This window comes from Balaenoptera physalus (genome assembly GCF_965194825.1).
Source record: "Balaenoptera physalus genome assembly, chromosome: 2".
Classification (NCBI taxonomy): domain Eukaryota; kingdom Metazoa; phylum Chordata; class Mammalia; order Artiodactyla; family Balaenopteridae; genus Balaenoptera; species Balaenoptera physalus.
This window is the reverse complement of record NC_138883.1, coordinates 141,641,276-141,656,543: the sequence shown is the minus strand read 5'-3', so window position 1 is coordinate 141,656,543 and position 15,268 is coordinate 141,641,276. Positions and strand designations below refer to the sequence as shown.

Sequence of the window (15,268 nt, the reverse complement as noted above, 5' to 3'; positions counted from 1 at the left end):
GGATATTTTCTTTTCTTTTTTTTTGGCCGTGATGCACGGCTTGTGGGATCTTAGTTCCCTGAGACCACGGATCAAACCCGAGCCCCCTGCAATGGACACGTGGAGTCCTAACCACTGGATGGCCAGGGAAGTCCCAGGAGATGGATTTTTAAATCACTTAGAAGAGGGTCCCAACAAAACAGGGGTCTGTAATTATGTTCAGAACAATCAATTAGGCAAGGAAGAGCTGAGACAACTGCTTTATGCTCCTGGGGTACTGCTCAGAGAAAGCTCAACTTTTCCAACTCATACTTTGCAAAATGAGTGGACAAAGCATCCATTAAAAGGAATTAAAGTTGGAAGAGAATGAACTGGGGGAAGAATGCATCTAACACCCAAAGAAATTCAAATCTCCTAGCGCATATAAATTTCATCTCTTAGTGCTGGGAGACTGTGAGAACACCACACAGCTTTCCTGTGGTCTTTGAGAAAATATGGAGGATGAGAATGAGAGACAGGTTCTATATGTCTGGGATGGGCAAGCATGACTCTCACATTCCAAAAAGGGGCACCACAAATTAAGATTGGTGAGGAATTTCTTAAATACGGTCCCAGGCAATATTAAAAAATACCTTGAAAGTAATATGCCAATGAAACCTTAAAGTACATTAAGTATTTTCCCAGAATGCTACCACACCAATTTAACCAATATTTTTATTTGCGAAGGGAGGGGGTTCCCCTCCAGGCTTTGACAATATGCAATCATTAAAAATTTTTTTTTTAATTGTGGCAAAAAACACATATTATAAATTTTACCATCTTAACCCTTTTTAAGTGCATAGTTCAGAAATCTTAAGTATATTCACACTGTTATATAACAGATCTCCAGAACTTTTTCATCTTGCAAAGCTGAAACGCTATACCCAGTTAAATGACAACTCCCCATTTCTCTCTCCCTACAATCATAGTTTTACATAGTTACCTTCCCTCCTACGTTTAATATACACAGTCTGCCATTTTATATATTTTCTTAATTTTAAAAAATACAAGCAGCCTTGTTTTCTACTGAATGGGTATATCATAGCTTACAACTATCCCTCATGCTGGACACGTGGGTTATTTCTAACTTGGCCCTACAAGAGAGTCATACTGCAGTGGGGGCAAAGCCAGGACGAGCCTTGAACAGTGTGGCCTCTGGGAGGAAGATGGTGGCACCTCTGGGCCCAAGACACCCAGCAGAAGGTTCCGGGCTGGCAGCTGGTTGCCCTTCAGGGGCAGGACTGACCTGTGGAGAGGTCGTTACCTCCAGCTAGTTCAGCTTGAGACTGCAAGCAAAAGAAAAGCTCTCCGTACCCTACTAGGGACTGGGCCCAGAACTCTTCACACCTGCCTGGCTGGGCTTTGTGGCAGGATGGGGCAGGGAGCCCAGACAAGGGTAGGGATGGCCATCCACCAACCCCCTTTCTTCCTTATCAGAATATTTCCCCTTAGGATGCACTTTTACAGGAATGGGATTAATGGGTCAAAGGGCATATCATACACCCTCATTTTTCTGATTACAAAAATTAACAATGAACAATAAACAAAAATCCCCAAGGACAAAACATTTGGTTAGCTTCATAACCCAGTGGTGGCAAAGTTAAGCTGTTTCTTAAGGTTGGAATTCTGTCCATGGAGTTTTGTCTAAACGCAGCAGATTTTCCTCCTTTGCTTGGCTCCGTTAAAAAAACTACTGAGTATTAAAATTATTTTACAGCTCAACTATGAACACAGGTTTGATGAAGGTACAGCTCTATAGAGGGACTTTATGAACGAGAATGCTTGCTTTTGTCATAAACTCATCCGTAGTCTGGAGTTTGCCCACTTGCAAAAGAGAGAATATATGCACAATTTGGCAGGAAAAGGGGCGCCTGGCTCTTCCTTGTGACAGGAAGGCCCTGCTAAAAATGCTGGGACGTTAAAGTGGCTACAAGTTAGTGGTGCTCATGCGCTCACTTAACCAGAAACATACTGCATTTAGGGAGATCTTATGGTTCCTCCACTGCCCTGTAAGGGGCCTCTGGCCCCACCTCACCTCCTTCCAAAAATCCCTCCCCACTGACTCCCCACTTGACTGAGGACTTCCTTGGCACCCATATGCCTAGCGTGTCACCATTAGTGACACTTATTTGTTGGTTTGCTGCTGTGTAAACATCATTCTATTGTCATTAAGCAGATACAGACTATCTCTTACACCCAAACTGCAACAGAATGCTTGTATTTAATCACATTATTATTGGCGGATTCTTCAATGCAAGATTGTTGAGGGCTTCCTCAGCAATGACGACTTGATTTTACCTGAAATGAGACCACGAGAGCTTCCCTTCCCTTTTCTTTAAGCTCCACGAGGGTGGGGAATTTGTTGGCCTTGTTCATGGTTGTGTCCTATTACCTAGAAGGGTGTCTTGCTGAATGAATCAAAGAATCAATGAATGAATTAATTGCGGGTAATCTTTCGGCATCACTACTTCTCCCTCTTGCACTTCTGTCTGGTTGCTATTCACAGGATGAATTTATAATCAAGGTCTTCATGATAGCTTCAAATGATTAATTAAACCAGAGAGTTAGGCTGAGTCTAACCACACACATTTCCAGGGCTAGTTAGTTGGCTGCTGTTTATCCTGAGGCAACATGCTAAGTCAGCTGGATACCATGTAGTTTTGGGACATCTGTTTCCCTCCTTCACCGGTTCAGCACCTCATCAAAGGTGAGCTAGTTCAGCAGCAGCTAGACTGCTCTAACTACAGCAAGCAGGCGCTGGCTTCTGAGCCTAGAACTGGCTCTGACTAGTGGGGAGGTGCGCTATGGGGACGAGAAGCCAGAGGGAGGGGATGGATCACTGACAAGCGGTTGTGTAGACTCAACGAGGAGGGATTTACCGGAAGCATGAACTCCTGTGTGGCCCCTGCAGAGGCAGACGAGCCCTCCCCGCTCCACCTTGGCATATAGGAAGCATGGCTGCCATCATCCCAGTGCTGAAAAGGCTCATTGCCCTCAAGCCTTGGCAGGAAAAAAAAGGTTATGCTGGTTTAAAGTAAGCCACCGTCATTTAGCAAGTCGATCTCATTAAACTGTTGGGGTGACCTGAACTCATTAAAATGTTGGGGTTACACATAGGGCGATGGTGTCTCCTTGACCTGCTGCCAGTTTCTGTGTGTAGGGCCACAGGATCTTAGCCTTAGCATTAGTTCTCTGTGCTCTAGAGGATAAAGTTGCCTGTTTCTCTCCTCTTTGCAGGAGGCTGATGTGACAATGATTATGAGTATCAAGATCTTTGAGGTCTCAAAGAGAAGTGGGGTAGACCACGTCTGCAAAATGTTTAGCACCTCACAGATGTTGGTCAGTTTCCTAGCTTAAACCTTTGCCTTAGTTTGAACACCGTGGATCGGCAAACGTGTGAGTCGTGTGCTTGGCCAGCAGCAGATGGCGCTGTTGCAGCAAAATGAAATCAGGCTGTTACTGAAGAGTCTGCGCGTTGGAAAAAAAATGAAAACAAACTTGTCCTACATCCTCCTGCTTGTCAAATCCAGGGCTCTCTGAACACAAAGTCAGTGTTCACAGTAGTTTGACAGCACTTGGTTTAGGAGGGGACTTCAGCGATTCTGATTTTTACAGATGCTAGAAGCCTTGCCAAAAACTGGACCACCTGTCAGGTGACAAGGGCCTCCTGCCAGGCCCTGCTCCCTCGGATCCTGTGGTGGGCCCTTTGCTCATTACTCTAATAGTCCAGTCACTGGGCAGGATGGGACTTCGGTTAACTCTGGTTACATAATGGCTACGAATTGGGAGTTGAATATTTTTAGCCAAGCCAAAATAAAGGAACATGTCCTGGCTCACCAGAGTGTAGAGAGGAGTGAAGGGGAGGATTCTCATCAGGAGGACGAGGGGACTAACCTAGTCCTGCAATATTAGAGCTGGAGAGACCGCTGAGGTCCCCAGGCCCAATGACTGCTAAACGTGGCTAAATCTCAGGAGTCACCTGTGAAACGTGCCCAAACGCAGATTCCCGGCCCTGTGCCGCAGATGAATGAATCAGGATCTCCAGGGCTGGGGCCCAAGAAAATGAGTTTATTTCTAACATGATCCTCCAAGTGATTCTTAATGAAGTGAGGCAGTTGCTAGTTCAGTAGATTACTCTTTGTCATCCACTGATCTAGTCCACTTCTCATTTTACAATGAATAATGATGATAATTAACAGTTACTGACTTAACTTTCTACATGCCTGGCACTGTTGCAAGTAGTTCATGCCCATTAACTCATTTGACCCTCACAATGGCGCCGTGGGGTAGGTACCATTTATTATTACCATCATCTCCATATTGCAGGTGAGGACAACTGGAATCTAGGCCCTGGTGCTGGAACTCAGGAAAGGTTCCAGCAGGGATGTCTTTCATGTCTATTTTTGGGTACATTTAAATTCTCCATTTTGGCCAGCTTTAAGGCTCAGGCAGAGGCTGAATTCTGAGCCTGCATTTGCCCTTTGGATGTGTTGACTTCACATTCCAGTAACAGATATTTTTAGAAATAACGTAGCCCCTTATCCATTAGAAAATGACAAGATAGGTTTAAACTACACCACGAGAGATATAGGTGAGGCAAAAAGGAAGGATTCATTTATTAACTATAAGGACTCTTTGGCATTAGACTGGATCAATCAGGGAGTTTTTTGTTTGTTTGTTTTTACTTTTTTGTGTGATTTTGGATTTCAGGAGTTCTTTAATAACTGGTCATACCCATTGGTAATACAAAAGACATTATCGTGAGCAGTGAGTACAGGAAAAAATATGACTGCATTTAAAGAGTCTGGAAAGATGTGTGTGTGAGTGTGGTGTGTATGAGTGTGTGTGTGTGTGTGGGGGTGAATGTGTGTGTGTGGTGACTCTGGAGTGATCTAGGACAACACTGATCTAGTGGGGGGGTCAGAGCAGACGATAATGCCCTCCTAGCACTCCTCCTTCGGGGTTCTGTTGTCGGGAGACTAAGAGGAGAGGTAAACCTTTACCCAGTAGGTCATCTCTTGGGTGTGATTCTGGGATGCCTGAGAGAGATGACTATTTGAGAGTGAGGGCATGGATTAAATGGTTTCTAAAGACCCCTTCCAGATGCCACCTGAGACTCAACTCTTTGGTAGACAGGAGGATTCTGGGGTCATAAGGCCCAGTTCTCAGACCCTGGTTCACCAAGTCTCCTCTGTTTTCATAAACCCACAGTTCTACAAAACTCCTGGAGCATGAACAGAGTTAAGTCATCTCACAGAGACTCTAAAGGGGAACAGCAGCTATTAAGGGGGGCTTTGGCTTATTCAATTACAGATCTGATCCCAAAATAGAGCTGCATATCCCAGGCTTAAGGGGTCTGATACGACAAATCCAGTGTATGATGTGGAAGCAAAACAAGGTGAATCCAAGACCCAGAAACATCTGCTCAGTCTGCCCCAGCATTTCCCCTGCTCTTCATTGGCCAATGTCTGGTGCACTGGGGCATCTCAATAAACGAGTGCTAACTGGAGGACCAACGGCAGAAAGAAGTGGGAGCATGTGGCCGGGATCACTCACCTCAGTGCACTGTAGCCCTGGCACACGCTGACGCAGCACAGAACCTTTTCTTGGTTGGCCTGGGTCTCCCCCAAGTATTTACACACGATGTTACCGCCCAGGCTAAAGCCCACGACCACCAGCTGGGTCAGGGGATATGTCTTCTTGATGTAGTTTACCATGGCTCCAAATTCCCAGGTGCAGCCTATGGGCAGAGAGGTAAGATGACTTGGTCATTTCGGGTGCAACAAAGATTGGAGAAAATGTGAGCTGGAAGGTTACTAAGTGGGTGTTAAGACTCTAATAGAGACAGAGAGAAATATATATGTACGCAGCCAGCCCTCTGTATCTGCTGGTTCTGCATCCATGGATTCAACCAAATACAGATTGAAAATATTCAGAAAAAATATCCCAGAAAGTTCCAAAAAAGCAAAACTTGAATTTGCCATGCACCAGCAACTATCTACATAGCATTTACATTGTATTAGGTATTATAAGTAATCTAGAGATGTTTTAAAGTATACAGGAGGATGTGCATAGGTTATACGCAAATATGCCATTTTATATATGGGACCTGAGCATCTGTGGATCTTGGTATCTGTGTGGACCCTGCAACCAGTCCCCTGAGGATACTGAGGGACGACTGTATAGGAGTGTGTGTGTATGTGTGTGTGTGTATGTGAGTGTGAGTGTGTGTGTGTGTGTGTGTGTGTGTGTGTGTGTGTGTGTGTGTAGAGAGAGACACATACATTCAGCCAGACAGGCAGACTTCTCTTTGGCTGCCTGCAGCGAAGTTCCCAGATGCCCCTCAGTATTAGAGGAAACATGGCATTAGTAGTGCCCATGAAGGAAGGGACCATGTGTCAAATGCTTGTACAATGCTCCTTTAAAGATGGGTTGTGAGAAACCTATCTGGATACTCATGGAAATTAAAACAGATATTCAGGGTGTGCATGAGCACCTGTGTTTGCACACACAGGTAAACAAAAGCAAGAGCAATACTCTTTGGGATTAGCTTCTTAGGCTACAAAATAGGATGTTACACCCACATGTACAATGATTCATGGTGTCAAGAAAAGTACCAAGTGGATGTTATTTACAGGACTGCCTTGTCAATGTGGGGAAGGGAAGGAGAGACAAACTACAGTCCAGAGGGACGGCCAAGATGTGTTGTGGGATTAGGATAAAATGTTCTTGGTGACGTAGGGACAGGTGCCGTGGGAGACAGACCCATTCAGAAACATACAGAGGAGACTTCTGAACGGAGAGGGTGTTTGGGCCCAGTCTGCCCAGGAGGGATGATGTCTACTGGTGTCCCCTTGGGAAGTTGGTGAAGTCATGTTATGTTTCTGCAGCTTTGCGAAGAGGAGGAGGTTAGTGGCCATACAAATGAAGGGGTTCATCACATCCTTCTAAGGCCCAGCCCCAGACTCAGCAGGGAGACAACTTAAAATAAAACCTAACAGGGAAAGTGAGGGACTTTGCCAAGAGGCATGTACGAGACGGACCAGCATGAAGACAGTATGGATTTTGTTCGTTGAAAAAAAAAAAGAAAACAGACTTCTTCCACATCTTCCTGCTTATCAAAGCCAGCTCAGAGGGCTGGACATTCCTAAGAGAGTTGGACGGCTCCTCTCCTAACCCACAAACCCTGAGGGACACGACCTTCTGAGCCGGGACAAGCTCCCCCTTGGATCTGTCTTCCTCTTAACAGTGGAAGGCCAGCACAACCCCATGCAGGAGTTCTCAGCCCACGGGGTACCTAGAATCACCTGGAGAGGGTGATAGAAACGGGCATTCCTGGGCTTCACCCCTAAAGAAGCTTATTCAGTAAGATGGTGGCCAGGCCCAGGAATCTGCATTAAATGTTTTTTTCGTTGAGTTGGTTATTTATGCACATGGCACAAAATTCAAATGACATAAAAGATGTGGTAAAAGGTACTTTCCTATACTCTTTTAAAAAATACCAATGGCAGCATACATATTGCTTAGCGCTGTTTTTTTTTTTAACAATATGTTTCGGAAGCCATTGTGTAACAATACACATAAAGCTGCCTTCTTTTTTTTTATTTTTAATGAGGTATAACATACACCCAGGAAAGTGCACAGTCGATGAATCTATGCATTTACACCCATGCAACCACTGTGCAGATCAAGACGGAAAATATTCCCGACACTCCTAGAGGCCCCCACGCGCCTCTTTCCAGACAAGATCTCCCAGACTTTGACTAATGATCACAATTTGAAAGTGTTCGGAGCTCCTGAGGCTTGGAAGGTGGCAAAAGATGCTTATGACTAGGGGAAAAACTGGGAGCCAAGAGCTGCTCCCTCCCAACATGGAAAGACCCAGGCGTCACCCTGAAAAGGAAGTACGTCTCTCTCTCCGTTGAGATATGAGATCAAGCCTCCTATTTTTCTCCCTCCTGCACCCAGCAGAGGCTGGGGCACCTTGCAGCCCTTCAATAAATAGCTGATGAATTGAGTGCATTCTGAAGGCCTCCGATGGGTCCTGGTGACAGCCTCCTGGAGCAACAAAAAGCTGGTCCAGAGGGAACCCTGACTCTTAACTTAGGAATTTGAAACGTCAGACTTTTGTCCCCACCTAGGTCATTTATTCAAGTTTCTCTTTTTAAAAAGGTAGCAATAGAAGGAATGTTATATCTCTAGGAAACGCTAGGTTTAAAACGGGGAGATGTGATGTAAAAGAGGGGGGAGTCTTCAGACACACTCAGCTGATATCACGGCTGCTCAGGCATGCAACAAATAAAGAATTCAGAAATCCTGTTAGAGATATTTGTTCACCTCTCTTAGGCCATAAGAGGCCTTAAAAACACAGCCTTAATGAGGCAGTCTGGCCCCATGGTTGAGTGAAAGAGCTCTGTGGTCACACTGTTTAGGGTAGGCACCTTTAGTGGCCCCCCAATGCTCTCAACTTCCTAATGATGACAAGCAAATCCTGGGGTACAAGGAAAATCTATACCTCTGGGCTCCCTGCTGGAGGCTCAGAGTCCACAGATACAGCATGGGGTCTGGCAATGGGTACTTTTAACAAATACTCCAAATGATTTTTATCCTGAGGGAACTTTGGAAAATACCTTGGGCGAGTTACCAAACCATTCTGGGTCTGTTTCTGCATCTGTAAAATGGAGGTAATAATGGTGAATACCTTACAGAGTTGGTTGCAGGACTGAGTAAAGTGATATAGGTAAAAGGCTTAGACCAGGGCATAGTAAGTATTCAATGTTAACTATTATTATAACTGTTACTTCTCTTCTCTTTTAAAAATATTATTTAAGTACACCCATAGCAGCTTTATTCACAACAGCCAAAAGGTGGAAGCAACCCAAGTGCCCATCAACAGATGAATGGATAAACCAAATGTGGTACATGTATACAATGGAATATTATTCAGTCTTAAAAAGGAAGGAAATTATGACACATGTTGCAAAATGGATGAATCTTGAGGACATTATGCCAAGTGAAAAAAGCCAGACACAAAAAGACAAATACTGTCGGATTCCACTTACATGAAGTACCAGGGGTAGTCAAATTCACAGAGACAGAAAGTAGAATGGTGGTTGCTAGGGGTTGGAGGGAGGGGGAATGGGGAGTTGTTGTTTAACGGGTACGGAGTTTTAATTTTGCAAGATGAGAAGTGTTCTGGAGATTGATTGCGCAGCAATGTGAATGCACTTAACACTACTGAACTGTACATTTAAAAATGATGAAAATGGTAAATTTTTGTGTATTTTACCACAATTTAAAAAAATCATTTAAACAAGGGATTGTAGCTTAACACTTGAAAAGGCCAATCTAGATTTCTAGATTTTTCTCCAAAGCAGTGTTCTGTGATCTGACTGCACATTAGAATTACCTGAGGATCTTGTAAAACAACAACAAATACTAATGCCTGGGCCCTCCCCAAACTAATTAAATCAGACTATCTGAGGGTAGGACCCGGGCATGGGTGTTCTTTTACGAGATCTCCAGGTGACTCCAAAGTGCAACCAGGGCTGGGAACCACTGGTCTAGGGAACAAGGATCCCTTTGGCTCAGACCAATAGGAGAAAGCATTCTTTAAGGCATACTCCCACTTGGTCTCTGGGCCAGCCTTTTCAGACTTCCCTTTCCACTTGCAGTAAGCAACCTGCCCACATGGAGGCACTGCTCTGCCTTTTGGAAGCTTCTGAAGCAGGGCTGTTGCCCTGGTAGCTGCTTTCCAAATATTTCCTCAAAGCCAGGTTTCTGTAGTGGGTGAACCCCTGCTCAACCCAACCGGGAACCTCTACCGGGTCCATCAAACTCCTAACAAAAACAATCTTTAAAGCCCTAAATACACACAACTGCTTTCTGGTAATTGTTCTTGTAGAGTGAATCAGAAAAGCTGCATTGAGGTTAAATATTACTGCAAGAAAAATGCGCTAGCCCAGCGGTTCTCAAAGTGTGGTCCCTGGCCCAGTGGCATTAGCATTGCCTGGGAATTGTTCAAAATGCAAGTTCTTATGCCTCATGCCACCTACTGAATCAGAAACTCTAGGGGTGGGGTCTAAACAGAGGGCTCATTAAGACACAGATTGCTAGGTCCCACCTCCAGAATCTCTGATTCAGGAGGTCTGGGTGGGATGAGAATGTTCATTTCTAGCAAGTTCCCAGGCAATGTTGGTCCAGGGACCACACTTTGAGAACCCCTGTCTGAGTTGATAGGAAAGGTGGGTAAAATCTTCAATTTTCTGTTTCTTTTGCCTTTTGAAAGGGCGGTTCAGAGAGATGCTTCATGTCACTCACAGTTAAATAAATGCAAATTAAAACGACAATTCGCAATCCTTTTCCACTGCCCATATTAGAAAAGATCAACTTTGCCGATACCCAGCACTGGGGAGGGTGTGGGTACCAGGCCTGCTGGTCCATCCACTGATGTGGGAGTGGGCACTGGAATAGCCTTCAGAAGGCAATGTGGTAACATTTATTAATGCTTTTAAAAGGACAAACCTTTGGTCCTGCAATTCCACTTTGGGGGACTTTATACTGCAGATGTGTGCGAAGATATATGTGCAAGAATGTTTCCTGCAGCGCTATTTGCAGCAGCAAAGGATTGGAAATAACCTAAATTTCCACCAGTAAGAGGACTAGTTAAATTGCTGTGAAAAATAACGACGTAGAGTCCGGTCTGCTGATGTGGAATGACCCTGAGCCAGCTTACTGAGGGACCAAAACAAGAGCGGAGCAGTGGGATGGCACCATCTCCTGTGTGTACTTGTGTTTTTAAAGGGATTATATGTGTACACATATCTGATTGAATATTTGCTGAAAAACTATAGCAGTTATTATTATTATTATTTTTTTTTTTTTGAAGAGGAGAACCAGGGGCTAGGATGGGAGGAAGACATAGTTTGACTCATTGCTATATAGACTTCTGCACTGTTTGAATGTTTTTCCTGTGTATAGACATTACTTTTTCAATAAAACTCCAGCCAGTTAAAAAACCTAGTAAAAATGAAGAATAATTTCTTAAAAAGATATTTAAATCTCCTTAGACCAGTTTCAACTATGCTAAATACACCCAACACATCCCTCATGCTGGGGCAGTGATGTGTGCAGCTTGTGATGGGGACATTATTTGCCTGTATAAGAAATGGTACTAAGGGACTTACTGTCAATTGTTTCTACCACCATTTCCTTGGGATTCTGCCTAATTTTTTCATCCCTTGGCTAATTTTTTGTATCTTTAAGTTTTGTTCTACCATTGAATGAGCCTCTGTATTAGACTATAAACGCCATCAAGCAAAGATACTCCTGGTGTTGTTCACCACTGTATCTGTGGGGCCAGGCACTCAGCGGACACTCAGTCAGTATCATCTAAACGAATGGGAAGGAGGCACTACGTTCCAGGCCCTGTGCTAGGCCCTGTGAGTGAGTGGGAGCACCGGGCTTTGGACCCATGTCTAACCCCATAGCCCAAGTCCTTTGTCTTGTATCCCAAATCTACATAAGTAATTGCACGGCCAGGATTTATTTTTCAATTGTGAAAAGTCTTACTTTTTCACCATCTGATGCCTTTTGGACCTACCTATCTTTATCCAGGTTTGAGACTAATTATTTGAGACCTAGAGGAGATGTTCAGATGTCACTGGGGCAGTTACAAAACTTGGATTTTGTAACTCAGATTTGCTACACTACTGAGGAGCAATTACAGCTAATCATGTAGGCACTTTGGGAGCCTCAGTTTAGTTAAATTCAAGCACTTCTGATCTGGATAAAAGGCCAGGTCTACATAATCCTAGACAAGCTGTTGGGTGTTTTGTGAAGAGCTACCATCTCTCCCAGGCAAGGGAAAGGCAAGGACGTGGTGTCTGCCCAGCTCCAGGATCAGCCTGCTGGTAGATGCAGGGTCCTCCCGGGATCTCCACCTGATGTCAGTTACCAAACACCCTCAGTGTCTGGGAACCCCTCCCTGGGCTCTTTTATTAAGAGCTGCAGCTATCTGTTTTTTTAATACTAGGAGGATTTTAATGAGGTTCTATGTATTTAATCCTTAAAGGATTAGCACCAGTAACAAGATTTAGGTATATAATCTTTTTTTTTTTTTAATGTTTCTATAGCCCACTTTAAAAAAAATTTTAATCGTATTTAAGTGTACAGTTCAGTGGCACTAAGTACATTCACATTGCTGTGCAACTCTCACCATCATCCATCTCCCGAATTTTGCACCTTCCTAAACTGAAACTCTGTCCCCATTAAATAGTAACTCCCCATTCCCCCTCACCACCCTTGCCACCGACCCCGGCCCCTGGCATCTACCAATGTACTTTCAGACTCTATGAATTTGACTATTCTAGGTCCCTCGTATAAGTGGAATCAAACAGTATTTGTCTGCACCTAATGTATATTGGAATGTATTTTTAAGGTTAACTTAATATATGTCCTGCAAACAGATTGTACCTTTTTTTCCCCCCTGTGCTATACAGTAGGCCCTTATATAATCTTGCTGCAGCTTTTTAAGACAAGACGAAATAGGAGGCACTAACCTGGCCTTAGACAGATGAGTACCACAGGCCTATGTTCGAAAAGCAAACTGCCGAGGACAGGAGAGACCTTCTTCTTGTACCTCCCATCTATTTCAAAAGCCATTTCCCCCAAAATGGCACTATCATGACTCAGTCGGCTCAAATACAAGGACCCAGAGACGTGGTCTTCCTTGTGGTTGGAGACTTTGAGTCATCTCTGTATTCTCCACGCCAGGCACATGGTGGGCGTGCCACTGATGGAGCTGGGTAAGAAGGAAGTTTGAATCATGCGGCATGAAAGCACACAGTATCAGCCAGCGTGACTGAGCAGGGGACGGGAAAGAAGAACCTAAATATCCTTCCCACTAAATTTAATCCAAGAGAGTGGTCGGCTAACAACACGGCTCGCTGGCAGACTGTTGGGGGCCTAGCAGCCCCTAGCATTTTCATAGTGAAGGTGTGTGAGTCATTTCTTAGAGCTGTGGGCAAGCTGCTGTAAAGCTGACTCACTCGGGAAGAAAACAGCTGTAGAAATAAAGTGAGAGCCCTCTTTGCCCACCAAATTAATTTGCCTCGTCTTTATCTCCGAAACAAAGATTTTCTCAAATGAGCGCTTTTGGCTTTGTTTCCCGGGGTACAGGATGCTGAAAACTGCCCTCTTCTGTCTGAGGGTTAAATATTCAGATCTCATCCTGAAAGCTCAGACCTGTCGACGCTCCTCCACAGTTCTGCTCGCAGTATTACTCCCCAGCATGTTCCCTAAACTCTGGGCCCCTCCCTGGGCCCCCTCTCAAAGCTCGGTGACTCTCAGCAGATGGTCTTGTCAGATGTTTTACTAAGATGCTTGAGCTTCTGCAAATTCACTGCCTTCGCTTCCCCATTCTCCCTCTCTCTTCACCCACCTCCCCTCCCTCCTCCCTTCCCACAGTGTCCTTCTGCCATTATAACACTCGACTGCTTCAGAGGCAACACAGTTCCTGGTTGTCATCTGGAATCATGAATACGATTCAAAACGGAGTCTGCATCACAGATGTACAGAACAAACGTATGGACACCAAGGGGGGAAAGTGGCGGTTGGGGGTGGTGGTGGTGGGATGAACTGGGAGATTGGGATTGACATATCTACACTAATATGTATAAAATACATAGCTAATAAGAACCTGCTGTATAAAAAATAAATTAAATAAAATTCAAAAACAAAAACCAAAATGGAGTCTGCATCAATTAAAATGGTAGACATGAAAAGCTCACAGAAACATTTATGTTCATGATCTAATCAAATATCTTCAGCTAGATTGAGCAGTTACTTCTACTTCTAACAAAGTAGAAGTTTCTTAAAAATCACTGTCTGCAACTCTTTGTGGCAAAATGTCTTGGATCATGGGTGATCTCTACAGTGTGCTGTATAGCAGGGTGACCATACACCTTAGTTTGCCTGAGAGAGTCCTGGAGTTTGTCTGTTATTCTGATGCAGTTATTAGTAAGGTCCTTTTTCACTCTCAAAAGTGACACAGTTGGGTTGCTAAATTATATGGTGACCCCAGGGTACCGGGCTTCCCTCCCTTCTAAGATGGAAATGCTGTCCCCTAAGCAAGGCAAAATTTTCTGATCTTACATTGAGGTTCCAAAAGACAGTTTAAAAAACAAAAAAAAATCCAGTATTAAACCCAATTGGACATTAATGAGCTCCTCCTCCAAGCAACAGAAGATGATGCTGTGATTTCATGTACCTCTTCTCAGCTTGATGTCTAATGTAAGAAAGCCAAATGTTTAGAAATAAGGGAAGAGCCCACTTCACTGTTTAAACTCACAGGAAAACGCAATTTAAATCGTTTGAGACCATTTTCAATGTCAAAATGTCCTAGGTTGGTGTTCGGTCATAAGTTCTTAGGAGGCTCATGATTCTAAGGGACTCAGTCACCTTATGGGGGCCAAGGCAAGGTTATTATTTTTATTCCTTTCATCTGATATAGAAAAGACTTTTAAAAAACCTTAAATTTTTTCTCTAATCAAGATCAAACTCATAGACCCTTTGTCACTTGGCTCTTAACTTTCTGGTCATAAGACTTCAAGGTCAGTCTTAGAAATGGAGGTCAGAATAACCACAACTGGATCATTCTGGTTTTTAGTTCGTTTCCTTGGCTGGTGGACTTGATCCAGCTCTACTTTGCTCTGAATATGAACACTGGACTGCTGGGATAAGGCATTTAGCCAAAGACAAAGATGGAGCAGAATATTTCCTGAATTTACTGGTCCCCTGCAGTATCATTGACAACATTACTCATATTCCTAACACTGCCTAGGTTAGAAAATCAATTAAGTCAACTGTTCACTACCGCAGTGTTCCAATTAAAGATTAGGCTCTGTATGATAAATACACTTCAAAAAAATCTTCAAGACTTCTATGCTTTCCTTCATTTTCAAGTGTTATTCATTGATCTCATCCAGAAGATAGGGTTATGGACCCCCGGTCTGTTCCAGCAAAGTATCGTATTTAAATAAGAAATTTAAAAGACTGATAAATTCTACCCTTGTGGGTTCTACTAGTCATCCTAACAGTTTCACATTTTGTCTTTGGTCAGATCGGATAATGTCATGTAATTCATCAAAAGGGAAATCTTTAATATCTGCTGGTTAAAAAAAAAAAAAATCTATGAACTATTCTGAGGCAAGTGGTGAGGAATTTTTTTAAAGAATGAAAATAATTTTTA

General features: G+C 43.7%; 1 protein-coding gene across 5 annotated transcripts in view; it reads right to left on the bottom strand.

Moving 5' to 3' along the window:
• The window catches only part of ABHD2 (abhydrolase domain containing 2, acylglycerol lipase), a 107,544-nt gene that overhangs the window by 19,498 nt on the left and 72,778 nt on the right, over positions 1 to 15,268 (bottom strand). For all 5 annotated transcript variants that reach the window (XM_082450939.1, XM_082450943.1, XM_082450941.1 and 2 more), the window contains one exon: positions 5,575 to 5,758. In XM_082450939.1, coding sequence (XP_082307065.1) covers positions 5,575 to 5,758 — 184 coding nt within the window. The remainder of the gene's footprint in view (positions 1 to 5,574; positions 5,759 to 15,268) is intronic.